Source organism: Oncorhynchus gorbuscha, linkage group LG03 (genome assembly GCF_021184085.1).
Source record: "Oncorhynchus gorbuscha isolate QuinsamMale2020 ecotype Even-year linkage group LG03, OgorEven_v1.0, whole genome shotgun sequence".
Classification (NCBI taxonomy): domain Eukaryota; kingdom Metazoa; phylum Chordata; class Actinopteri; order Salmoniformes; family Salmonidae; genus Oncorhynchus; species Oncorhynchus gorbuscha.
Window position 1 is genome coordinate 105,446,368 of NC_060175.1, and position 27,473 is coordinate 105,473,840.

A 27,473-nucleotide genomic window follows, 5' to 3' on the forward strand; every position below is an offset into this window, starting at 1 on the left:
CTGTCTGACTGGGGCTGGTCTGTCTGTCTGTCTGTCTGTCTGTCTGTCTGTCTGTCTGTCTGTCTGTCTGTCTGTCTGTCTGTCTGTCTGTCTAGGTGCCTGTCTGTCTGTCTGTCTGGTCTGCCTGTGTGTTGTCTGTTTCTGCCTGTCTGTCTGTCTGTCTGTCTGTCTGTCTAGCTGTCTTGTCTGTCTGCCTGTTGTCTGTGTCAGCTGAAGGAAGTCTGCCTGTCTGTAAGACACTGTCTAGCTGTCTGTCTGTCTGTCTGTGCTGACTGGGTGTACTCAGCTGGTTCTGTCTGTCTGTCTACACTTCAAGGTGTAGCTGCCTGTCTGTCTGGGGCTGTCTGTCTGTCTTGTATTCTGTCCTGAATTAACACAGTTACAGATTGTCTGTTCTGTTGTCTGTCTGTTGTCTTTAGAGTCTGAAGTCTGTCTGTCTGTTGTCTAATTGTCTGTTGAGGGGGTTGTTGCATGTTGTATTAAAATTAATTAACTGGTTGTCTGTTGTTGTCTTCTGTCTTACTCTGAGGTTAAGGTCTGGGGTTGTTAGGAAGTTAGGTTGTCTCTGTCTCCTGACTCCTAGTTTGTGCCTTAAAGTGCTGTGTGGAGTGGTTTTTAGTTAGAAGTTAGGTTAGTTAAAGGTTAGGTTAGATTAGTTAGAGGTTAGGTTATGATTAGTTAGAGGTTAGGTTAGTTAGAGGTTAGGTTAGATTAGTTAGAGGTTAGGTTAGTTAGTTAGAGGTATTATTAGAATTAACACATTAGAGGTTAGGTTAGTTAGAGGTTAGGTTAGTTAGAGGTTAGGTTAGATTAGTTAGAGGTTAGGTTAGATTAGTTAGAATGTTAGGTTAGTTAGAACAAGTTAGGTTAGAGAATTAGGTTAGACTGGTTAGATTCAGTTAGGTTAGTTAGAGGTTAGGTTAGGTTAGAGAGGTTAATAAGGAGGTTGAATTAGAAGGTTAGGTTAGTTAGAGCCTAGAGTTAGACACGTTAGGTTAAATATTTAGTGTTAAAGTTAGTTAGAGTAGGTTTTAGTTAGAGGTTAGGGTTAGGTTAGTTAAAGGTTAGGTTAGATTAGTTAGAGGTTAGGTTAGATTAGTTTGAGGTTAGGTTAGTTAGAGGTTAGGTTAGATTAGTTAGAGGTTAGGTTAGATTAGTTAGAGGTTAGGTTAGTTAGAGGTTAGTTAGAGGTTAGGTTAGTTAGTTAGGGTTAGGTTAGGTTAGTTAGAGGTTAGGTTAGTTAGAGGTTAGGTTAGTTAGTTAGAGGTTAGGTTAGATTAGTTAGAGGTTAGGTTAGTTAGATGTTAGGTTAGTTAGAGTTAGGTTAGATTAGTTAGAGGTTAGGTTAGTTAGAGGTTAGGTTAGGTTAGTTAGAGGTTAGGTTAGTTAGACGTTAGGTTAGTTAGAGATAATTTAGAGATTAGGTTATATTAGTTAGAGGTTATGTTAGTTAGAGGTTAGGTTAGTTAGAGGTTAGGTTAGGTTAGTTAGAGGTTAGGTTAGATTAGTTAGAGGTTAGGTTAGTTAGAGGTTAGGTTAGTTAGAGGTTAGGTTAGATTAGTTAGAGGTTAGGTTAGTTAGAGGTTGGGTTAGTTAGAGGTTAGGTTAGGTTAGTTAGATGTTAGGTTAGTTAGACGTTAGGTTAGTTAGAGGTTAGGTTAGTTAGAGGTTAGGTTAGTTAGAGGTTAGGTTAGATTAGTTAGAGGTTAGGTTAGATTAGTTAGAGGTTAGGTTAGTTAGACGTTAGGTTAGAGGTTAGGTTAGTTAGAGGTTAGGTTAGTTAGAGGTTAGGTTAGTTAGAGGTTAGGTTAGGTTAGTTAGGCGTTAGGTTAGTTAGAGGTTAGGTTAGTTAGAGGTTAGGTTAGTTAGAGGTTAGGTTAGATTAGTTAGAGGTTAGGTTAGTTAGAGGTTAGGTTAGTTAGAGGTTATTTAGAGATTAGGTTATGTTAGTTAGAGGTTATGTTAGTTAGAGGTTAGGTTAGTTAGAGGTTAGGTTAGGTTAGTTAGAGGTTAGGTTAGATTCGTTAGAGGTTAGGTTAGTTAGAGGTTAGGTTAGTTAGAGGTTAGGTTAGTTAGAGGTTAGGTTAGATTAGTTAGAGGTTAGGTTAGTTAGAGGTTAGGTTAGTTAGAGGTTAGGTTAGTTAGAGGTTAGGTTAGTTAGAGGTTAGGTTAGTTAGAGGTTAGGTTAGATTAGTTAGAGGTTAGGTTAGATTAGTTAGAGGTTAGGTTAGTTAGACGTTAGGTTAGAGGTTAGGTTAGTTAGAGGTTAGGTTAGTTAGAGGTTAGGTTAGTTAGAGGTTAGGTTAGGTTAGTTAGGCGTTAGGTTAGTTAGAGGTTAGGTTAGTTAGAGGTTAGGTTAGGTTAGTTAGAGGTTAGGTTAGATTAGTTAGAGGTTAGGTTAGTTAGACGTTAGGTTAGAGGTTAGGTTAGTTAGTTAGTTAGTTAGAGTTAGGTTAGTTAGAGGTTAGGTTAGTTAGAGGTTAGGTTAGTTAGTTAGGCGTTAGGTTAGTTAGAGGTTAGGTTAGTTAGAGGTTAGGTTAGGTTAGTTAGAGGTTAGGTTAGATTAGTTAGAGGTTAGGTTAGTTAGAGGTTAGGTTAGTTAGAGGTTATTTAGAGATTAGGTTATGTTAGTTAGAGGTTATGTTAGTTAGAGGTTAGGTTAGTTAGAGGTTAGGTTAGGTTAGTTAGAGGTTAGGTTAGATTAGTTAGAGGTTAGGTTAGATTAGTTAGGTTAGGTTAGTTAGAGGTTAGGTTAGATTAGTTAGAGGTTAGGTTAGTTAGAGGTTAGGTTAGTTAGAGGTTAGGTTAGTTAGAGGTTAGGTTAGATTAGTTACAGGTTAGGTTAGTTAGAGGTTAGGTTAGTTAGAGGTTAGGTTAGGTTAGTTAGAGGTTAGGTTAGTTAGAGGTTTTCTATGTATGACTCACCATTTCTCACCCTGACTAAACCGGTCTAACACGCTATCTCAGTCTGGCTGTATGTCTGACCCAAGGTGCTGGGGAGACCAGTTATCAGGGAGACCAGGGAGAAGGCCAGCATCCCGGAGTCGCCTCTTCACTGTTGACATTGAGACTGGTGTTTTGAAGGATACTATTTAATGAAGCTGCCATTTGAGGACTTGTGAGGCGTCTGTTTCTCAATACTAGACACTCTAATGTACTTGTCCTCTTGCTCAGTTGCGCACCGGGGCATCCCACCCCTCTTTCTATTCTGGTTAGAGACAGTTTGCTCTGTTTTGTGAAGGGAGTAGTACACAGCATTGTACGAGATCTTCAGTTTCTTGGCAATTTCTCGAATGGAATAGCCGTCATTTCTCAGAACAAGAATAGACTGACGAGTTTCAGAAGAAAGTTATTTGTTTCTGGCCATTTTGAGCCTGCAAATGTTGATGCTCCAGATACTCAACTAGTCTAAAGAAGGCCAGTTTTATTGATTCTTTAATCAGAACAATAGTGCTAACATAATTGCAAAAGGGTTTTCTAATGATCAATTAGCCTTTTAAAATGATAAACTTGGATTAGCTAACACAACGTGCCATTGGAACACAGGAGTGATGGTTGCTGATAATGGGCCTCTGTACGCCTATGTAGATATTCCATTAAAAATCAGCCATTTCCAGCTACGACAGTCATTTACAACATTAACAATGTCTACACTGTATTTCTGATCAATTTGATGTGATTTTAATGGACAAAAAAAATGGCTTTTCTTTCAAAAACAAGGTCATTTCTCAGTGACCCCAAACTTTTGAACAGTAGTGTATATGTGTATGTATATATATATATATATATATATATATATCCTCTACTGACCCCTGCGCTGTCTCTCTTTCAGATGGAAGATGTGATTGATGGCATCATCAGTTTTGAATCCGGTCTCAACGATGAGTTCTTTCAGTTGATCGACCCTGGACTACAGCTAGCCAACACGGTAGGTAGCCTTCTGTAAGTTGATGGACTCTGGACTACAGCTAGCCAACACGGTAGGTAGCCTTCTGTAAGTTGATGGACTCTGGACTACAGCTATCCAACACGGTAGGTAGCCATCTGTAAGTTGATGGACTCTGGTCTACAGCTAGCCAACACGGTACGTAGCAAAATATCATACCAACAACATATGACTATGCATTCAGTCCTGGAGATGAATGAATCATCTGTTGGCCAACTTCTTCAAGTGAAACACACCTAGTAAGCCTTCTTGGAGATTGCTATCGCAGCAAGCAGTTAATAATGGAATCCTCTTCTCTCTTCACTGAAAGTTGACCCTCGCTCCTATTGGCTTATCAACACATTGATAGCTGCATCTCTGTTTGTCCGTCATTGATTTGTTTTGTTGGGGGGGGGGGGGGGGGGGGGGGCAGTTGAATGTCTATTCCCGAGACAGTGGAATCCAGTCTAGCTGTGAGAGTAAACACACTTGTGACAGATGGCTAACAGTAGCCAGAACAGGGCTAGAGCAGGCCAGGGTTACAGCAGGGCAGGGTGGGGTCAGCATGGTGCAGGAGGATAGGGAGGGGGGCTGCCTGGGTGTAGAATGCTGATAGCTTAACTGTGAAGAATGTGGAGAGAGTTGGCCAACTAAGAAGACTAAAGGTTAGCTAACGGTGGACTGGCGAGAAAGAGAGGAGAGGTGTTTTTTTTCTCTCCTGAACATGTTTCCCCATTTCTCAACCGCCTGTTCTGAGAGAAAGGGGAAGCGGCTGAGTGTGAGAGCAGTTTGGTTCGGAGGGAGAAAGATGAGGATACTGGTTGTTCTGCAGGAGCAGCAGCAGCATGATGATAACAAAATAAACAAGATGATTGAGGTAAACTAAATTATTGTTGTTCTGTGGAATTTGTTTGTAGTTGGATGAGATAAGAAGTTTTTTTTTTTAGTTTGTTTGGATTTGCTTAGGTTTTACATTCTCACTGAATTGATTTTGACATTGAAGCTGTCTACAGGGTCTATCTTAACTTGAAACTGAGATATAGACATGCTAACAACATGGTTATTACTGTATTCTGTTAATGAAACTGACATATAGACATGCTAACAACATGGTTATTACTGTATTCTGTTAATGAGACTGAGATATAGACATGCTAACAACGTGGTTATTACTGTATTCTGTTAATGAAACTGAGATATAGACATGCTAACAACGTGGTTATTACTGTATTCTGTTAATGAAACTGAGATACAGACATGCTAACAACGTGGTTATTACTGTATTCTGTTAATGAAACTGAGATATACTCATGCTAACAACGTGGTTATTACTGTATTCTGTTAATGAAACTGAGATACAGACATGCTAACAACATGGTTATTACTGTATTCTGTTAATGAAACTGAGATATACTCATGCTAACAACGTGGTTATTACTGTATTCTGTTATAGCGTTGGTCATATTGACAGGCACGGTGCCTGTTAAACAGTTAGCACACTCTGCACGGTGCCTGTTAAACTGTTAGCACTCTGCTCGGTGCCTTTAAACTGTTAGCACACTCTGCACAGTGCCTGTTAAACTGTTAGCACACTCTGCACAGTGCCTGTCGCTCTGGATAAGAGCGTCTGCTAAATGACTTAAATGTTAAATGTTAAACTGTTAGCACACAGTGCCTGTTAAACTGTTAGCACACTCTGCACGGTGCCTTTTAAACTGTTAGCACACTCTGCACGGTGCCTGTTAAACAGTTAGCTCACTCTGCACTGTGCCTGTTAAACAGTTAGCACACTCTGCCTGTTAAACAGTTAGCTCACTCTGCACAGTGCCTGTTAAACTGTTAGCACACTCTGCACGGTGCCTGTTAAACTGTTAACACACTCTGCACGGTGCCTGTTAAAGAGACACTTCATCGTTGTTCAGCTTCATATTCATCATCTCCAGCACCAGCCCTAACATTATGATGTTCACACGCGTGACTGCAAGTAGCTCAGGATAAAGGCATCTGCTGATCGGCACAGTATTTTGTCAGGACCCGGTTACGAACCCAGGTCTCCGGAGTGAGAAACAGTCACTTAACCAACTGAGCCACGAATAGTCGGCAGAACCCAGAAGATGAGGCAGACACAGCAGTACTTGAGACGGTGTATTTAATGAAGTAAAAAGTGAAGTTCTTCAGGAAAAAGGTAAATCCACAAGGTGGAAGGAATAGCACAAAAAGCCTCAAAAGATACTCAAAAAACAAACAAACAAGAACAAAAAAAACTGAATTCCACAAGAGAGTCCACCGGGATCAACAAGAGCTCATAGAGTACTAGGGCTGGGTGCTAACATACAAACACAGAGCACAGAACTGAGGAAAACAAAGGGTTTAAATACAATCAGGGGAAATGAGGCACAGGTGCAAATAATAATGGGGATCAAGGGAAAACAGCTTGAAGGCTGTGGCCATAAGGGGTAGCGGGTAACGGTTACGGACTGTTATGGCATTGAGTCCCCGATAGTCGATGCAAGGATGTAATCCACCGTCTTTCTTGGCCACAAAGAAAAACCCTGCTCCCGCCGGGGAGGTGGATGGACGCATGAGGCCTGCTTCCAGAGCGTCCTTGATGTAGGTATCCATAGCAGCTCGTTCGGGTGGAGATAGGGAAAAGATCCGACCCCTGGGGGGGCAAGTGCCCGGAAACAGTTCGATGGGGCAATCATAAGGTCTATGGGGTGGTAGCATGGTGGCCCTCTGTTTGCTAAATACCAGTTTGAGGTCATGGTAACACTCGGGAACTCGGGTCAGGTCGATGGATTCTAAAGACTCGGGAGTAGAACTCGGGGAATTCGGGAAAATACAAGTAGCTTGGCACGTAGGACCCCATTGCTTGATAGTGCCCACAGACCAGTCGATGTGAGGGTTATGGCTGTGAAGCCAGGGGTATCCAAGGACGAGAGGGAACTCGGAACAGGAGATCAAATGAAAGTTCATCAATTCCTGGTGTTGTGAAACTGAAAGTCGCAAGGAGGTAGTGACATGAGTGACAAGTCCAGATCCCAAAGGGCTTCCATCCAATGTAGTAACCCTCATGGGGTCACTTAGAGGTTCAGAGGGAACGCCATTCTCCTTCGCCCAGACACTATCCATGAAGTTACCTGCGGCTCCAGAGTCTACCAAGGCTTGAAGGTGAAGCTTGTGGTTGTCCCAGGAAAGGGTGACTGGAATGAGCAGACGGGAGTTGGACGGATGGGAGGAGGTTATGTTTCCCGTTACAGTTCCCCCCGGTCTGTACGGGACAGAGCGTTTCCCTGGAGCCCGGGACACGTGGAACGGAAATGGCCCGGTTTGCCGCAATATAGACAGCGTCGCTCCCTCATCCGGCGGTCTCTCTCAGCCTGGGAGATGCGTCCAATCTGCATGGGTTCTGGTGGAGCCAGTGAGGATAAAGGTGGGGACTCGGAGCTGGGACTGATAGGGGCTAGAGGTCTACGGTTGAGTTCTCTCTCTCTCAGACGCTGGTCAATGCGTGAGGCCAACTTGATCAGGGACTCGAGATTGTCCGGTGGTTCTCGAGTGGCCAGTTCATCTTGGATAGTGTCGGAAAGGCCTTTCAGAAAGCACACCGTGAGCGCCTCGTTGTTCCAGCCACTCGCTGCTGCCACCGTGCGGAACTGGATGGCATAGTCCGTCACGCTGGGCCGACCTTGGTGGAGAGTCAGGAGCTGTTTGGCTGAGTCAGGACCACTGCTTGGGCCTTGAAAGGCTCGTTTGAATTCCTCAGCAAAGGCAGAGTAGCTGGCACAGCAGGAATTATGGGCATCCCACACAGCAGTAGCCCAGGCCAAGGCTTTTTCCGACAGCAGGGTGATGATATATGAGATCTTAGACCGGTCAGTGGGGAACGACGAGGGTTGCAGCTCGAAGGAGAGAGAACATTGGGTGAGAAACCCTTTACAAGCACTTGGATCACCTGAGAACCGTTGGGGAGGTGGAAGACAAGGTTCAGCCAGAGGGTTAACTGCCATGGGTACGTGAATCTGAGGTACTGGGACGGGAACTGTTGCCAGGGTAAGTCGATCAGATATCTGCTTTATGGAAGTCAGCATCTCCGACAGAAGATGATAATGTCTAGCCATTAAGGCCTCTTGCTGAACCAGGGCGGCTTCGTGGCATTGGACAGTCTCCTGGTGGTGGGACAGCATGGCAACAAGGTCCTGGGAACTGGCTGCCTCTGGGTTCATTTTTGGCTCTGTGTTTCTGTCAGGACCCGGTTACAAACCCGGGTCTCCGGAGTGAGAAACAGTCACTTAACCAACTGAGCCACGAATAGTCGGCAGAACCCAGAAGATGAGGCAGACACAGCAGTACTTAAGATGGTGTATTTAATGAAGTAAAAAGTGAAGTTCTTCAGGTAAAAGGTAAATCCAGAAGGTGGAAGGAATAGCACAAAAAGCCTCAAAAGATACTCAAAAAACAAACAAACAAGAACAAAAAAATCAGAATTCCACAAGAGAGTCCAACGGGATCAACAAGAGTTCACAGAGTACTAGGGCTGGGTGCTAACATACAAACACAGAGCACAGAACTGAGGAAAACAAAGGGTTTAAATACAATCAGGGGAAACGAGGCACAGGTGCAAATAATAATGGGGATCAAGGGAAAACAAAAGGTCAAAAGGCACAATGGGGTCATCTAGTGACCAAAAACCGGAACAACCCTGGCCAAATCCTGACAGTATTTATTAAACACAGTATTTATTAAACACAGGTTTTTTTTAACCTTTATTTAACCAGGCAAGTCAGTTAAGAACATATTCTTATTTTCAATGACGGCCTAAACACAGTATTTATTAAACACAGTATTTATTAATCACAGTATTTATTAAACACAGTATTTATTAAACACAGTATATATTAAACACAGTATATATTAAACACAGTATTTATTAAACACAGTATATTTAGTGATTTATACCGGTCAGTGTTAACACAGTATTTATTAAACACAGTATTTATTAAACACAGTATATATTAAACACAGTATATATTAAACACAGTATTTATTAAACACAGTATATATTAAACACAGTATTTATTAAACACAGTATTTATTGAACACAGTATTTATTAAACACAGTATTTATTAAACACAGTATATATTAAACACAGTATATATTAAACACAGTATTTATTAAACACAGTATTTATTAAACACAGTATATATTAAACACAGTATTTATAAACACAGTATATATTTAACACAGTATATATTAAACACAGTATATATTAAACACAGTATATATTAAACACAGTATTTATTAAACACAGTATTTAAATACAATCAGGGGAAACGAGGCACAGGTGCAAATAATAATGGGGATCAAGGGAAAACAAAAGGTCAAAAGGCACAATGGGGTCATCTAGTGACCAAAAACCGGAACAACCCTGGCCAAATTCTGACAGTATTTATTAAACACAGTATTTATTAGTATTTATTAAAATGCCGGCTTTCTATGTTTTCTACATTGATTTATTTGAATGTTTTTCTATGGTATGTTAATACTCTGTAAGCATGGCCACAGTGGGGACAATGGGCAAAGAGGAAGGAGTTTTAAAGGAACATAGGTATATTTAAAGATTTGTGTCATGTCCATCCATGGAGTTCTGTTTTTGTCTATGACTCCCAAAGTATTGTTCACATTGAGAGTTTTTAGTCTTTTTTACACCTTATGCGTGTTGTTGTTGTTTACACCTTATGGTTGTTGTTATTTACACCTTATGAGTGTTGTTGTTGTTGTTTACACCTTATGAGTGTTGTTGTTGTTTACACCTTATGAGTGTTGTTGTTGTTTACACCTTATGCGTGTTGTTGTTGTTTACACCTTATGGTTGTTGTTGTTTACACCCTATGAGTGTTGTTGTTGTTGTTGTTTACACCTTATGCGTGTTGTTGCTGTTTACACCTTATGGTTGTTGTTGTTTACACCCTATGAGTGTTGTTGTTGTTGTTGTTTACACCTTATGCGTGTTGTTGCTGTTTACACCTTATGAGTGTTGTTGTTGTTGTATGCAGCTGCCGGTGTCAGTGAACATGCTGGATGTGTTCAGCAGTGGAGGGATGGCTGCTCCTAACATCACCGATTCCAACTCCTGTCCTGCTGACCTGCACACCGTCAAGACTGAGTTAACCGGTACAGGTAAATAATTCCTCTCTGTCACCTTTATCCTTCAGTGCCCCGTCTCGCTCATATCTCTATCTTTCTCTCGTCTGCCTGGTCTCTAAATCACACTCAATCCATAGCTGTTTCTGAACTGTCTCTCTATTTCGCCCTGTTTCTCAACTTTCTGCCTGTCGCTCTCTTACGCTGTCTCTTTTGCTCTCTCTTTCTGCCTCTCGCTCTCTTACTCTGTCTCTTTCTCTGTCTCTCTTACTCTCTTTCTGTCTCTGTCTCTTACTCTGTCTCTCTCTCTTACTCTGTCTCTCTCTCTTACTCTGTCTATCTCTCTCTTACTCGGTCTCTCGCTCTGTTTCTGTCTTTCTGTATCTCTCTCCCTCCCCCATCTTGCTCTCTCGCTCTCATTCTCTCTCTCTCTCTCTCTCTCTCTCTCTCTCTCTCTCTCTCTCTCTCTCTCTCTCTCTTTTTCTCTCTTTTTCTCTCTATTTTTCTCTCTTTTTAAAGTTCTTACTCAGCATTGCTCACCCAGACTTCCCCTGTCCAGTCAGTCAGTCACAACTAGAACTATCAGTTCTCGTCCATATGTTTCTCAACATAAAGCTCTGCCTCAGCCTAAGAGCCATAGTCATGTTTCTCAATATAAACCTCTGCCTCAGCCTAAGAGCCATAGTCATGTTTCTCAATATAAACCTCTGCCTCAGCCTTAGAGCCATAGTCATGTGTCTCAATATAAAGCTCTGCCTCAGCCTAGGAGCCATAGTCATGTTTCTCAATGTAAACCTCTGCCTCAGCCTTAGAGCCATAGTCATGTTTCTCAATATAAACCTCTGCCTCAGCCTTCCGCTCAGTCATTCCCCCTTTCCTAGTTCATCTCTGGTAATATAGACTGAGTGTACGAAACAATAGGAACGAACACCTGCTCTTTCCATAACATCAAATCAAGCTTTATTTACACAGCACATTTCAGACATGGAATGCTTTCAGACCATGTGCTTTACAAGAAAAAAATAAAAATATAAAACAATGAAAATAAAAAATGAAATATTTACTACACAATAAACATAAGAGGATAAAAAAGGAAAAGCAAAGTTAAAAAGGTGTGTTTTAAGATCTCTTTTAAATATGTCCACAGTTTCAGCCCCCTCATGTTCTCTGGCAGGCTGTTCCAGAGACTGGGGGCATAGTAACTAAAGGCTGGGGGCATAGTAACTAAAGACTGGGAGCATAGTAACTAAAGACTGGGGGCATAGTAACTAAAGACTGGGAGCATAGTAACTCAAGACTGGGGGCATAGTAACTAAAGGCTGTCTCTCCATGCCTCTTGGTCCCCCACAGGTTCTCTGGCAGGCTATTCCAGAATCTGGGGGCATAGTAACTAAAGACTGGGGGCATAGTAACTAAAGGCTGGGGGCATAGTAACTAAAGACTGGGAGCATAGTAACTAAAGGCTGGGGGCATAGTAACTAAAGGCATAGTAACTAAAGACTGGGAGCATAGTAACTAAAGACTGGGGGCATAGTAACTAAAGACTGGGAGCGTAGTAACTAAAGGCTGGGGGCATAGTAACTAAATACTGGGGGCATAGTAACTAAAGACATAGTAACTAAAGGCTGGGGGCATAGTAACTAAAGACTGGGAGCATAGTAACTAAAGACTGGGGGCATAGTAACTAAAGGCTGGGGGCATAGTAACTAAAGGCTGGGGGCATAGTAACTAAAGGCATAGTAACTAAAGACTGGGAGCATAGTAACTAAAGACTGGGGGCATAGTAACTAAAGACTGGGAGCGTAGTAACTAAAGACTGGGGGCATAGTAACTAAAGGCTGGGGGCATAGTAACTAAAGACTGGGAGCATAGTAACTAAAGGCTGGGGGCATAGTAACTAAAGGCTGGGAGCATAGTAACTCAAGACTGGGGGCATAGTAACTAAAGGCATAGTAACTAAAGACTGGGAGCATAGTAACTAAAGGCTGGGGGCATAGTAACTAAATACTGGGGGCATAGTAACTAAAGACATAGTAACTAAAGGCTGGGGGCATAGTAACTAAAGACTGGGAGCATAGTAACTAAAGACTGGGGGCATAGTAACTAAAGGCTGGGGGCATAGTAACTAAAGGCTGGGGGCATAGTAACTAAAGGCTGGGGGCATAGTAACTAAAGGCTGGGAGCATAGTAACTAAATGTTGAGGGCATAGTAACTAAAGGCTGGGGGCATAGTAACTAAAGGTTGGGGGCATAGTAACTAAAGGCTGGGGGCATAGTAACTAAAGACATAGTAACTAAAGGCTGGGGGCATAGTAACTAAAGGCTGGGGGCATAGTAACTAAAGACTGGGGGCATAGTAACTAAAGGCTGGGGGCATAGTAACTAAAGACATAGTAACTAAAGGCTGGGGGCATAGTAACTAAAGGCTGGGGGCATAGTAACTAAAGGCTGGGGGCATAGTAACTAAAGACTGGAGTAATAGTAACTAAAGGCTGGGGTAATAGTAACTAAAGGCTGTCTCTCCATGTCTCTTGGTCCGAGGTTTGGGATAGTTAAAAGGCTGCCTCTCCATGCCTCTTGGTCCGAGGCATTGGGATAGTTAAAAGGCTGCCTCTCCATGCCTCCTGGTCCTAGGCTTTGGGATAGTTAAAAGGCTGCCTCTCCATGCCTCTTGGTCCGAGGCTTTGGGATAGTTAAAAGGCTGTCTCTCCATGTCTCTTGGTCCGAGGCTTTGGGATAGTTAAAAGGCTGTCTCTCCATGTCTCTTGGTCCTAGGCTTTGGGATAGTTAAAAGGCTGTCTCTCCATGCCTCTTGGTCCTAGGCTTTGGGATAGTTAAAAGGCTGCCTCTCCATGCCTCTTGGTCCGAGGCTTTGGGATAGTTAAATGGCCAGAGGACCTGAGGGACCTACTGGGTACATCACTTAAAGCATGTCTGACATGTGTCGGGGTGCACAATCAATTTAAAAACCAATAGAATAATCTTTCAAATGAATGCTAAAACTCACAGGCAGGCAGTGCAGAGAACTTAACACCAGTGTGATGTGTGCTCTCTGTCTGGCCTTGGGTCAGTACCCGTGCTGCAGGATTCTGTATGCTATGCAGTTGACCAGTGGCTTTCTTGGGTAGACCAGAAAGGAGAGCATTACAGTAGTCAAGCCTGCTTGTAATAAAAGCATGGATGAGTCTCTCTGTATCAGCCTGAGAGACAAACCTTGGCATTGTTCCTCAGGTGGTAAAAAGCTTTTTCACATAATGAGAAAATGAAAAAAGTTTTTTAGAAATGATTGCAAATGTATTAAAAATAAAAATGAATACGGTATTTACGTAAATATTCAGATCTTTTGCTATGAGACTAGAAATTGAGCTCAGGTGCATCCTTTTTCCATAGATCATGTAACGGCGTTCGACTGTTGAAAGAAGAGAGTCGGACCAAAATGCAGCGTGTAGGTTACTCATGACTTTAATGAAAGAATCGCGGTACATGAAATAACTGAAACTAAATACAAAAACAACAGAACGGAACGTGAAACTAATTACAGCCTATCTGGTGACTACAACACAGAGACAGGTACAAACACCCACGAAATACAAAGCGAACTCAGGCTACCTAAATACGGTTCCCAATCCGAGACAACGAGAATCACCTGACTCCAATTGAGAACCGCCTCAGGCAGCCAAGCCTAACTAGACACACCCCTAATCATACACAATCCCAATGCTAATAAAACCCCAATACGAAACACAACATATAAACCCATGTCACACCCTGGCCTACCCAAACATATAACAAAAACACAAAATACAATGACCAAGGCGTGACAGACCCCCCCCCTAATGTGCGGACTCCTGGACGCACCTCAAGAGCATAGGGAGGGTCCGGGTGGGCGTCTGTCCATGGTGGCGGTTCTGGCTCGGGACGTGGACCCCACTCCATTAATGTCCTATTTCCTCCCCTTCGCGTCCTGGGATAATCCACCTTCTCCGCCGACCATGGCCTAATAGTCCTCACCCTGATCCCCACATAACTGAGGAGCAGCTCGGGACAGAGGAGCAGCTCGGGACAGAGGGGCAGCTCGGGACAGAGGAGCAGCTCGGGACAGAGGGGCAGCTCGGGACAGAGGGGCAGCTCGGGACAGAGGGGCATCTCGGGACAGAGGGGCATCTCGGGACAGAGGGGCATCTCGGGACAGAGGGGCAGCTCGGGACAGAGGGGCAGCTCGGGACAGAAGAAGCCCATGACTGAGGGGAAGCCCAGTACTGAGGGGAAGCCCAGTACTGAGAGGAAGCCCAGTACTAAGAGGAAGCCCAGTACTGAGATGAAGCCCAGTACTGAGATGAAGCTCAGGCAGGTAGTAGGCTCCGGTAAATCCTGGCTGGCTGGCAGATCTGGAAGAGACTGGTTGTCGGGCAGATCTGGAAGAGACTGGTTGTCTGGCAGATCTGGAAGAGACTGGTTGTCTGGCAGATCTGGAAGAGACTGGTTGTCTGGCAGATCTGGAAGAGACTGGTTGTCTGGCGGCGCTGGGCAGACTGGGAGCACTGGCGGCGCTGGGCAGACTGGGAGCACTGGTGGCGCTGGGCAGACTGGGAGCACTGGCGGCGCTGGGCAGACTGGGATCACTGGCGGCGCTGGGCAGACGGGAGACTCCGGCAGCGCAGGAGAGGAGAAAGGCTCTGGCTGCGCTAAACAGGCGGGAGACTCAGACAGCGCAGGAGAGGAGAAAGGCTCTGGCTGCGCTAAACAGGCGGGAGACTCCGGCAGCGCAGGAGGGGAGAAAAGCGCTGGCTGCGCTGAACAGGCGAGGCGCACTGGAGGCCTCGTGCGTGGTGCTGGAACTGGTGGTACTGGATCGAGGACACGCACAGGAAGCCTGGTGCGGGGAGCTGCTACCGGAGGACTGGTGTGTGGAGGTGGCTCTGGATAGACCGGACCGTGCAGGCGCACTGGAGCTCTTGAGCACCGAGCCTGCCCAAGCTTACCTGGCTCGATGCCCACTCTAGCCCGGCCTATAGGAAGGGCTGGTATGTGCTGCACCTGGCTCTGCACCCGCACTGGAAACACTGTGTGCTCCATAGCATAACACGGTGCCTGCCCGGTCTCTCTAGCCCAACGGTGAGCACAGGGAGTTTGCGCAGGTCTCCTACCTGGCATAACTATTCTCCCTTCTAGCCACCCCCCAATAATTTTTTGGGGCTGCTTTTCAGGTTTCCTTGCCAACCGTGTTCCCTCGTATCGTCGGCTCCTATCTCCGGCTGCCTCTGCTCTCCTTAGTGCCTCCACCTGTTCCCATGGGAGGCGATCTCTTCCGGCCAATATCTCCTCCCAAGTGTAACAACCTTTACCATCCAACACGTCTTCCCATGTCCATTCTCCGAATAATTCGTCCTCCTTTTTCTGCTCCAGCTGTCTACGCCGTTGCCAGTTTACACGCTGCTCGGTCCGTGAGAGGTGGGTGTTTCTGTAACGGCGTTCGTCTGTTGAAAGAAGAGAGTCGGACCAAAATGCAGCGTGTAGGTTACTCATGACTTTAATGAAAGAATCGCGGTACATGAAATAACTGAAACTAAATACAAAAACAACAGAACGGAACGTGAAACTAATTACAGCCTATCTGGTGACTACAACACAGAGACAGGTACAAACACCCACAAAATACAAAGCGAACTCAGGCTACCTAAATACGGTTCCCAATCCGAGACAACGAGAATCACCTGACTCCAATTGAGAACCGCCTCAGACAGCCAAGCCTAACTAGACACACCCCTAATCATACACAATCCCAATGCTTATAAAACCCCAATACGAAACACAACATATAAACCCATGTCACATCCTGGCCTATCCCAACCATATAACAAAAACACAAAATACAATGACCATCTTTGAGATGTTTCTACAACTTGATTGGAGTCCAGCTGTGGTAAATTCAATTGATTGTACATGATTTGGAAAGGCACACACACCTGTCTATATAAGGTCCCACAGTTGACAGTGCAGGTCAGAGATAAAAAACCAAGCCATGAGGTTGAAGGAATTGTCTGTAGAGCTCCGAAACAGGATTGTGTTGAGGCACAGATCTGGGGAAGGGTGCCAAAATATTTCTGCAGCATTGAAGGTCCCCAAGAACACAGTGGCCTCCATCATTCTCTAATGGAAGAAGTTTGGAACCACCAAGACTCTTCCTAGAAACCTGGCACCATCTCTACGGTGAAGCATGGTGGTGGCAGCATCATGCTGTGGGGATGTTTTTCAGCGGCAGGGACTGGGAGACTAGTCAGGATCGAGGCAAAGAGGAACGGAGCAAAGTACAGAGAGATCCTTGATGAAAACCTGCTCCAGAGCGCTCAGGACCTCAGACTGGGGTCAGATTGGGGTGAATTTTCACCTTCCAACAGGACAACGGCCCTAAGCACACAGCCAAGACAATGCAGGAGTGGCTTCGGGACAAGTCTCTAAATGTCCTTGAGTGGCCCAGCCAGAGCCTGATCGAACATCCCTGATAATAGCTGTGCAGCGACGCTCCCCATCCAACCTGACAGAGCTTGAGGGGATCTGCAGAGAAGAATGGGAGAAACTCCCCAAATACAGGTGTGCCAAGCTTGTCGCGTCAAACCCAAGAAGACTAGAGGCTGTAATCGCTGCCAAAGGTGCTTCAACAAAGTACTGAGTAAAGGGTCTGAATACTTATGTAAATGTGATATTTTTTTACAATTCTAAAATCCTGTTTTTGCTTTGTCATTATGGGGTATTTTGTGTAGATAGATGAGGGGGGGGGACTATTTAATACATTTTAGAATAAGGTTGTAACGCAACAAAAAGTCAAATGGTCTGAATAATTGTCCGGTTGTATAGAAACTGAACAGAATCGAACCTTGTGGAATGCCACGCGATATTTATTTTCTCTGAGTTATATTCACCAAGGGTGACAAAAACTAAAATGATGGACTGGTTAAATAGGTCCTAAATCAAACGAATGCAGCGCTTAAGAGTACAAGGACAGAGAGCTGTTTTGCATCTGTGTTGGCTCTAAAGCCAAAACTAAGGCTGTCTCTGTGCTGTGGTGGGCACAAAAACCTTCTTAAAATACAGTAGGCACTTCAAAAATAATGTACGTGTTTGAAAACCAATTTCTCCAGAATTTTGCTTAAAAGTGGAAGGTTGGAGATTGGCAGGAAAAAATATGAAATTTGCTGAAGAATCTACATGACTATCCTTCAGAAGGGCTTTCTCCATAGCAGTGTTTAGTGATGTGGGGAAAGTGCCTGTGAACAGGGAGAGATTAACAATAGCTTGCACTTCTTCAGATATGCAATTAAAAACTGTTTTGAAGAAGTTGGTGGGGATAGGATGGAGAAGGCAGGTTGTGATATCCCTTCCATGTCTGTGTCCACCAGGGAAAATATATCCATAGAGCCATTGTGTGGTAGGCCAGTGTAGCAGTATAGCTTCCGTCCCTACCTGGCCTCGAACCAGGGACCCTCTGCACACATCAACAACTGACACCCACGAAGCATCGTTACCCATCGCGCCACAAAAGCCACGGCCCTTGCAGAGCAAGGGGAACAACTACTTCAAGGTCTCAGAGCGAGTGACGTCACCGATTGAATCTCTATTAGCGCGCACCACAGCTAACTAGCTAGCCATTTCACATCGGTTACACATATCATCAAACTTCTCATCAGGTCTTGACTGAGACTCAGCCTAATGTTTATCTCTGAAATATGCCACAAATTAATCACATGGGTTTGCGGGGGTAGGATCAACGGTGGCGAAGAGCACTCTCTAAAGACTCTGATCAATAGTGATCAAGTTAGTAAAATGAGCCTGTCTGGCATTTCTAATGGCCTTGTTATATACACCAAGTTGCTCTCTCTAATAATGGACCTGCAACTTTGACTTTCTCCGCTTCCGCGCTGCCTTTTTCTGCAATTTCTCTTAAATATAAATGTTTTATTTAACTAGGCAAGTCAGTTAAGAACAAAATCTACAGATTTGTACCTTGGGGATTTGAACTTACAACCTTTCGGTTACTAGTCCGATGCTCTAACCACTAGGCTAAACCAGGACGACACTGGGCTAATTGTGCGCCACTCCATTGGGACTCCCAATCACGGCCGGTTCTGATACAGCCTGGATTCGAACCAGGGTGTCTGTAGTGACGCCTCTAGTAATGAGATGCAGAGCCTTAGACCGCTGCGCCACTCGGGAGCCCAATTGATTAGTTTCCTCACTCATCCAAGGGGCTCTTCATTTGGATGGGTCCTTTTTTAAACTTTACTGGCATTGACATAGACTGACCAGATGTATCCGGGAAGAGGGGGGTGTTCCTAATGTTTTGTACACTCAGTATATATATATAATACCACCAGTACTACACCATCTGTTACGTGTCTATATGACTTGCATGTTTTTGTTATTTTAAACATTCTAAACATGCATAAAGTAATGAATTAATTTTAATTTTTACATTTCTCTTTTTGTATTTTATGCTTCAAGATGTCTTGATCATTAACTTCCAATGTTAAATGTATCTTCTAGTGGTGGAGGCTAAAGCTATGATGAAGGAGCGACAGAAAAAGGACAATCATAACCAGAGTGAGTATAGACCAATACTTTACTGCCAATGGAAATGTATTTTAAATGTATTTTATTACGTCTAACATTTTTAACAGCACCTCGTGATGATGTTGACATGTCACGGTTCTTCTCCTAGTTGAGAGGCGGAGGAGGTTCAACATCAACGATCGCATCAAGGAACTGGGAGCTCTCATCCCCAAATCTAGTGACCCGTGAGTTCCTATGGACACAAATGAACCCTAACCTTTAGTTACCCTAACCTTTAGTTACCCTAACCTTTAGTTACCCTAACCTTTAGTTACCCGAACTGGGAGCTCTCATCCCCAAATCTAGTGACCCGTGAGTTCCTATGGACACAAATGAACCCTAACCTTTAGTTACCCTAACCTTTAGTTACCCGAACTGGGAGGTCTCATCCCCAAATCTAGTGACCCGTGAGTTCCTATGGACAGAGATGAACCCTAAACTTTAGTTACCCTAACCCAAATCTAGTGACCCGTGAGTTCCTATGGACAGAAATGAACCCTAACCTTTAGTTACCCTAACCCAAACCTAGTGACCTGTGAGTTCCTATGGACAGAAATTACCCCTGACCCTTACTTACCCAAACCTACTTACCCTACATTATTCATCCCCCCTGCTACAACATAGTATCTAATCATGCCGCTGTTCCTTTCTCCTCACTGATCCCCCCCTGCTACAACATAGTATCTAATCATGCCGCTGTTCCTTTCTCCTCACTGACCCCCCCGCTACTATTCGTATCTAATCATGCCGCTGTTCCTTTCTCCTCACTGACCCCCCCGCTACTATTCGTATCTAATCATGCAGCTGTTCCTTTCTCCTCACTGACCCCCCTGCTACAACATAGTATCTAATCATGCCGCTGTTCCTTTCTCCTCACTGACCCCCCCCCGCTACTATTCGTATCTAATCATGCAGCTGTTCCTTTCTCCTCACTGACCCCCCCCCCCCCGCTACTATTCGTATCTAATCATGCCGCTGTTCCTTTCTCCTCACTGACCCCCCCGCTGCTATTCGTATCTAATCATGCCGCTGTTCCTTTCTCCTCACTGACCCCCTGCTACAACATAGTATCTAATCATGCCGCTGTTCCTTTCTCCTCACTGACCCCCCGCTGCTATTCGTATCTAATCATGCCGCTGTTCCTTTCTCCTCACTGACCCCCCCCCGCTGCTATTCGTATCTAATCATGCCGCTGTTCCTTTCTCCTCACTGATCCCCCTGCTACGGAGACAGGGAGACGCGTTGGAACAAGGGCACCATCCTGAAGGCGTCTGTGGACTACATTAGGAGGCTGCAGAAGGAGCAGCAGAGAGCCAAGGAGGTGGAGACCAGACAGAGGAAACTGGAGCACAGCAACCGCAGCCTACTGCTACGTATACAGGTAACACACCTATACAGGTAATACTGACAGTAACCTACCTATACAGGTAATACTGACAGTAACCTACTGCTACGTATACAGGTAACACACCTATACAGGTAATACTGACAGTAACCTACCTATACAGGTAATACTGACAGTAACCTACCTATACAGGTAATACTGACAGTAACCTACCTATACAGGTAATACTGACAGTAGCCTACCTATACAGGTAATACTGACAGTAACCTACCTATACAGGTAATACTGACAGTAACCTACCTATACAGGTAATACTGACAGTAGCCTACCTATACAGGTAATACTGACAGTAGCCTACCTATACAGGTAATACTGACAGTAACCTACCTATACAGGTAATACTGACAGTAACCTACCTATACAGGTAATACTGACAGTAACCTACCGATACAGGTAACACTGACAGTAACCTACCTATACAGGTAACACTGACAGTAACCTACCTATACAGGTAATACTGACAGTAACCTACCTATACAGGTAATACTGACAGTAACCTACCTATACAGGTAATACTGACAGTAACCTACCTATACAGGTAACACTGACAGTAACCTACCTATACAGGTAATACTGATAGTAACCTACCTATACAGGTAACACTGACAGTAACCTACCTATACAGGTAATACTGACAGTAACCTACCTATACAGGTAACACACCTATACAGGTAATACTGACAGTAACCTACCTATACAGGTAACACTGACAGTAACCTACCTATACAGGTAACACTGACAGTAACCTACCTATACAGGTAACACTGACAGTAACCTACTACTACCTATACAGGTAACACTGACAGTAACCTACCTATACAGGTAACACTGACAGTAACCTACCTATACAGGTAATACTGACAGTAACCTACCTATACAGGTAACACTGACAGTAACCTACCTATACAGGTAATACTGACAGTAACCTACCTATACAGGTAATACTGACAGTAACCTACTGCTACGTATACAGGTAATACTGACAGTAACCTACTGCTACCTATACAGGTAATACTGACAGTAACCTACCTATACAGGTAACACTGACAGTAACCTACCTATACAGGTAATACTGACAGTAACCTACCTATACAGGTAATACTGACAGTAACCTACCTATACAGGTAATACTGACAGTAACCTACTGCTACCTATACAGGTAATACTGACAGTAACCTACCTATACAGGTAATACTGACAGTAACCTACCTATACAGGTAATACTGACAGTAACCTACCTATACAGGTAATACTGACAGCAACCTACTGCTACCTATACAGGTAATACTGACAGTAACCTACCTATACAGGTAATACTGACAGTAACCTACTGCTACCTATACAGGTAATACTGACAGTAACCTACCTATACAGGTAACACTGACAGTAACCTACCTATACATGTAACACTGACAGTAACCTACCTATACAGGTAATACTGACAGTAACCTACTGCTACCTATACAGGTAATACTGACAGTAACCTACCTATACAGGTAACACTGACAGTAACCTACCTATACAGGTAACACTGACAGTAACCTACCTATACAGGTAATACTGACAGTAACCTACCTATACAGGTAATACTGACAGTAACCTACTGCTACCTATACAGGTAATACTGACAGTAACCTACCTATACAGGTAACACTGACAGTAACCTACCTATACAGGTAACACTGACAGTAACCTACCTATACAGGTAATACTGACAGTAACCTACTGCTACCTATACAGGTAATACTGACAGTAACCTACCTATACAGGTAACACTGAAAGTAACCTACCTATACAGGTAACACTGACAGTAACCTACCTATACAGGTAATACTGACAGTAACCTACCTATACAGGTAATACTGACAGCAACCTACCTATACAGGTAACACTGACAGTAACCTACCTATACAGGTAACACTGACAGTAACCTACCTATACAGGTAATACTGACAGTAACCTACCTATACAGGTAATACTGACAGTAACCTACCTATACAGGTAATACTGACAGTAACCTACCTATACAGGTAATACTGACAGTAACCTACTGCTACCTATACAGGTAACACTGACAGTAACCTACTGCTACCTATACAGGTAATACTGACAGTAACCTACTGCTACCTATACAGGTAATACTGACAGTAACCTACCTATACAGGTAACATTGACAGTAACCTACCTATACAGGTAATACTGACAGTAACCTACCTATACAGGTAATACTGACAGTAACCTACCTATACAGGTAACACTGACAGTAACCTACCTATACAGGTAATACTGACAGTAACACACCTATACAGGTAATACTGACAGTAACCTACCTATACAGGTAACACTGACAGTAACCTACCTATACAGGTAATACTGACAGTAACACACCTATACAGGTAATACTGACAGCAACCTACTGCTACGTATACAAGTAATACTGACAGTAACCTACTACTACCTATACAGGTAATACTGACAGTAACCTACTGCTACCTATACAGGTAATACTGACAGTAACCTACTGCTACGTATACAGGTAATACTGACAGTAACCTACTGCTACCTATACAGGTAATACTGACAGTAACCTACTGCTACCTATACAGGTAATACTGACAGTAACCTACTGCTACGTATACAGGTAATACTGACAGTAACCTACCTATACAGGTAACACTGACAGTAACTTACCTATACAGGTAATACTGACAGTAACACACCTATACAGGTAATACTGACAGCAACCTACTGCTACGTATACAAGTAATACTGACAGTAACCTACTACTGCCTATACAGGTAATACTGACAGTAACCTACTGCTACCTATACAGGTAATACTGACAGTAACCTACCTATACAGGTAATACTGACAGTAACCTACTGCTACGTATACAGGTAATACAGACAGTAACCTACCTATACCGGTAACACTGACAGTAACCTACCTATACAGGTAACACTGACAGTAACCAACCTATACAGGTAATACTGACAGTAACACACCTATACAGGTAACACTGACAGTAACCTACCTATACAGGTAACACTGACAGTAACCTACTGCTACCTATACAGGTTAGGACAATAAAGTCAAACAGGCAATCAGTATGCTGCACGGAAGGCTGGTAGTCAATCAGTATGCTGCACGGAAGGCTGGTAGTCAATCAGTATGCTGCACGGAAGGCTGGTAGTCAATCAGTATGCTGCACGGAAAGGCTGGTAGTCAATCAGTATGCTGCAAGGAAGGCTGGTAGTCAATCAGTATGCTGCACGGAAGGCTGGTAGTCAATCAGTATGCTGCAAGGAAGGCTGGTAGTCAATCAGTATGCTGCACGGAAGGCTGGTAGTCAATCAGTATGCCGAAAGGAAGGCTGGTAGTTACTTATGTGTGATGTTGGAATGATCTTGTTTCTTTGGAAGTGCTAGAAGTAAATTGCCTCAGGCGAAATCAATCATCTGTGGCGTCCCCCAGGGCAGTGTGCTAGGACCTCTACTATTTCTACTGTACATTAATTAAGCATTAAGGCATGAGAATCTATGCATTATCATGAGTGATGCACAGCTAAGGGCTTTTCTTAGGCATGATGCAAATTGTTTTAAAAATGGTTTCATGAACTAAACTGAAGTTTCGACCATTGTTGTATCTCTCTACAGGAGCTAGAGATGCAGGCCTGCCTCCACGGCCTCTCCACCCCCGCCTCCTCCTCCCAGGGCTCCTCCTCCTCACACCTCAGCCTATCACAATCCCTGGACCCCAGCACGGGCGACGCCCTCTCCAAGACCCTCCTATCCCTGAGTGGTGGCCCAGGCCTTCAGGCCACCTCCCCCTCCTTTCTGTCTCCACCCCCCTCGGCCTCACCGGTTGGCCTGATGAACATGGCTTCTCCTCTGGGCTTCTCTGAGCTGGACGACCCGTCTGCCGCAGCCTTCCACTCCTCCCTGCTACCGGACATGGGTCTTGGGGACATCTTGATGGACCATGGGGGGATAGGGATGTCCCCGGTGTGGGCCCGAGAGCCCCTGCTCTCCTCCATCTCCCCAGGAGTCTCCAAGACCTCCAGCCGCAGGAGCAGCTTCAGCATGGAGGAGGACTTGTGACTTGAGTTAAAGGACCCTACCCCTTACACTGCTAGGCAAGAGCAGCTTCATGCATGGAGGAAAGCCTGTGACTGGGCTGAGTCCAAAACTAACCCCTAGACCAGCATTTCCCACACTCGATCCCAATAGGGTGCACGTTTTGGTTTGTGCCCTAACACTACACTGATTCAAATGATCAAAGCGTTATGGTAAATTGAGTATTTCATTCCACTGTGTAGTGCCAGGGCAAAAAAACTAAATCTGCTTCCTTTAGGATCCTGAGGACCGAGTTTGGGAGACCCTTCCCTAGACCCTGGCTCCTAAACCCTAGCTCCTAGACCCTAGCTCCTAGACCCTGGCTCCTAGACCCTAGCTCCTAGACTCTGGCTCCTAGACCCTGGCTCCTAGACCCTGGCTCCTAGACCCTAGCTCCTAGACCCTAGCTTCTAGACCCTGGCTCCTAGACCCTAGCTCCTAGACCCTAGCTCCTAGACCCTGGCTCCTAGACCCTAGCTCCTAGTAATTGTTTAAGACACAAGGTTATTTGTAGATCAGTCAGTCTGCAATGTAGTTAATCTGGAACACGACTTAAGGCCTATCAGAGGACTGGGGTGGAGCCTCCACATACTATGCATGGCCCCGTCCATCAATCACAGAGTCGTGGTCAAAGGTCTTAGTTTAGTCGAGGATTTGCAGAATTCCAGTCCCCAGGTTTTCCAGAAATCCTGGCAGGTAGGTTCCAGAAATCCTGGCAGTAAGGTTCCATAAATCTTGTCAGGAAGGTTCCAGAAATCCTGGCAGTAAGGTTCCAGAAATCCTGGCAGTAAGGTTCCAGAAATCCTGGCAGTAAGGTTCCAGATATCCTGGCAGTAAGGTTCCAGAAATCCTGGCAGGAAGGTTCCAGAATTCCTGGCAGGAAGGTTCCAGAATTCCTGGCAGGAAGGTTCCAGAAATCCTGGCAGGAAGGTTCCAGAATTCCTGGCAGGAAGGTTCCAGAAATCCTGGCAGGAAGGTTCCAGAAATCCTGGCAGTAAGGTTCCAGAAATCCTGGCAGTAAGATACCAAAAATCCTTCTGAATCACAGATGAAACACGTTAAAATAGACATTAACCTATTTTTATGTCTGTTATTTTCAGGAGTTGTCCATCATCTGGATCTTTATCATAGAAAAGGAAACAGAAGTTGGGGAATATTGTTTCAATGAAACAACAGATGGTGTGTTCAGAAAGCCACAAATATTCAATTAAAACCCATTATTTGTATGTATGTATGATGAGACCTCAGCTTTTGTGAAACTCTGCAAAACAAAAAGGGATGGCATTATTCTGTGTTGAAACAGCAAGATTAACTGTCTGTGTTTCCCGAATAGCAACCTATTCCCTACATCTGGATACTACTGGAGTGCAGTATATAGGAAATACGGTGCCATTTGGGATACATGATAGTGCAGCACTTTTCATTGGTAGACATGTTGTATAGATGAGTGTTGTGCAGTAGTATGCTTCTAAAGAGTCCCACAGGAAAACCAGTCTGAGCAGCCAGCCATGTAGTAGACTAAACAGTTACTGTGTTTGTAGACCCAATGTTCTGTTGTCTTCAACAACAAGACAGTTAAGAGTAGACTAACCCTGAACTTCATCACTTCCTGTTCCTGGCCTTGCTGGGGTCAATTCAGTTCAGGGGTTGAGGAAAAAAAAACAGAACAGAATGAAATGAGAATGTTTTTTATTTTCTATTAATGAATTCCATTTTCTCTTCTTAGATTTTACAGATTGAAAATGGAATTGACCCCTAACCCTACTGTCAGTCACTAAACTGCAGTAGTTTAGCTGTTATAAGCACTTATAAAGGTGTTATGAGTGCTTATACGCCCCATGTATCTACATTACCAGTCAACAGTTTTAGAACACCTACTCATTCCAGGGTTGTTCTTATTTTTTTAGATTTTTTGTACAATTTTCTACATTGTAGAATAATAGTGAAGACATCAAAACTATGAAATAACACATATGGAATCATGTAGTAATAACCCCCCCCCCAACAAAACATGTTAAACAAATCAAAAATATATTTTTATATTTGAGATTCTTCAAAGTAGCCACTGGCTTGCCTTGATGACAGCGTTGCTGTGTCCAAACCTTTTTGACTGGTACTGTAAACGGTGTAGACAAGGGACTCGACAATAATGGAATAAGAACCAGGTCTGTTGTGTCATTTTAAAAGCTGACATTCTATAGCCTGGTTCCAGGTCTGTTGTGTCGTTTTAAAGGCTGACATTCTATAGCCTGGTTCCAGGTCTGTTGTGTTGTTTTAAAGGCTGACATTCTATAGCCTGGTTCCAGGTCTGTTGTGTCGTTTTAAAGGCTGACATTCTATAGCCTGGTTCCAGGTCTGTTGTGTCGTTTTAAAGGCTGACATTCTATAGCCTGGTTCCAGGTCTGTTGTGTCGTTTTAAAGGCTGACATTCTATAGCCTGGTTCCAGGTCTGTTTGTACTGTGTAAAGTAGCAAAACAGCACAAACCAATCTGGGACCAGGCTAGATGTTTTAAATTTGATGTAAGGTATTTGGTATTGGTATTTATTAGCCGTTGTCGAAAGCAGCAGCTAGTTTTCCTGGGATCCAGAGCTTTTTTATTTCCAGGGATGAGGTGATAGGATCATTTAAACTGCTAAAATGATGCCCCTCACAATAACAAAGGGTTTCTTTCAGCTGCGACGACTGACTGCCATTCATATTATAACAGATGCTTAACACTGCTTTCAGGTTGCAATCCAGGCTAATAGCTTGTATAATATATAATAATATGCCACGTTTCTTTGTCACCTGTGTGTATATATATTTTACGTACGGGTGGTCCCAGACATTGAACCAACTACCCTGGCATTACAAGAGCCATGCTCAACCAACCTGTTTGAACACTGGCTGTATATGGCCACGTTGATGACTTCTACATAACATGATGAGTCTGCTTTGATTTTGTAGAGGAAACAAGTTGTTTTACAAGTTGAAGATTACAATTTTTATTCACCTGTAATCTGTCTCCTGTTGTAGCTGTACATACCGATATTTGATCTAATCTGTCTCCTGTTGTAGCTGTACATACCGATATTTGATCTAATCTGTCTCCTGTTGTAGCTGTACATACCGATATTTGATCTAATCTGTCTCCACTTGTAGCTGTACATACCGATATTTGATCTAATCTGTCTCCACTTGTAGCTGTATCTACAGATTAGTGTTGCACCGATATTACATTTTTTGGCCGATACCGATATCTGATATTTTCCTTGCCCAAATTTTTTGGCCGCCT

General features: G+C 43.9%; 1 protein-coding gene and 1 long non-coding RNA gene across 4 annotated transcripts in view; both read left to right on the top strand.

The window, feature by feature from the left end:
* LOC124032405 (transcription factor E3-like) overlaps window positions 1–25,423 on the top strand; it is a 54,036-nt gene extending 28,613 nt beyond the window's left edge. For 2 of the 3 annotated variants that reach the window (XM_046344786.1, XM_046344787.1), the window contains 6 exons: window positions 3,833–3,928; window positions 9,983–10,106; window positions 18,612–18,668; window positions 18,787–18,862; window positions 19,890–20,058; window positions 23,739–25,423. In XM_046344786.1, coding sequence (XP_046200742.1) covers window positions 3,833–3,928; window positions 9,983–10,106; window positions 18,612–18,668; window positions 18,787–18,862; window positions 19,890–20,058; window positions 23,739–24,182 — 966 coding nt within the window. In that variant the 3' untranslated portion in view covers window positions 24,183–25,423. The remainder of the gene's footprint in view (window positions 1–3,832; window positions 3,929–9,982; window positions 10,107–18,611; window positions 18,669–18,786; window positions 18,863–19,889; window positions 20,059–23,738) is intronic. The other variant, XM_046344788.1, reaches the window with a different exon arrangement.
* A 772-nt stretch (window positions 25,424–26,195) lies between these two features.
* Window positions 26,196–27,437, top strand: LOC124032407. Its single transcript, XR_006838270.1, has 2 exons — window positions 26,196–26,550; window positions 26,598–27,437. It is a non-coding gene; the product is annotated as an uncharacterized LOC124032407 (long non-coding RNA).
* Window positions 27,438–27,473: the final 36 nt, after the last annotated feature.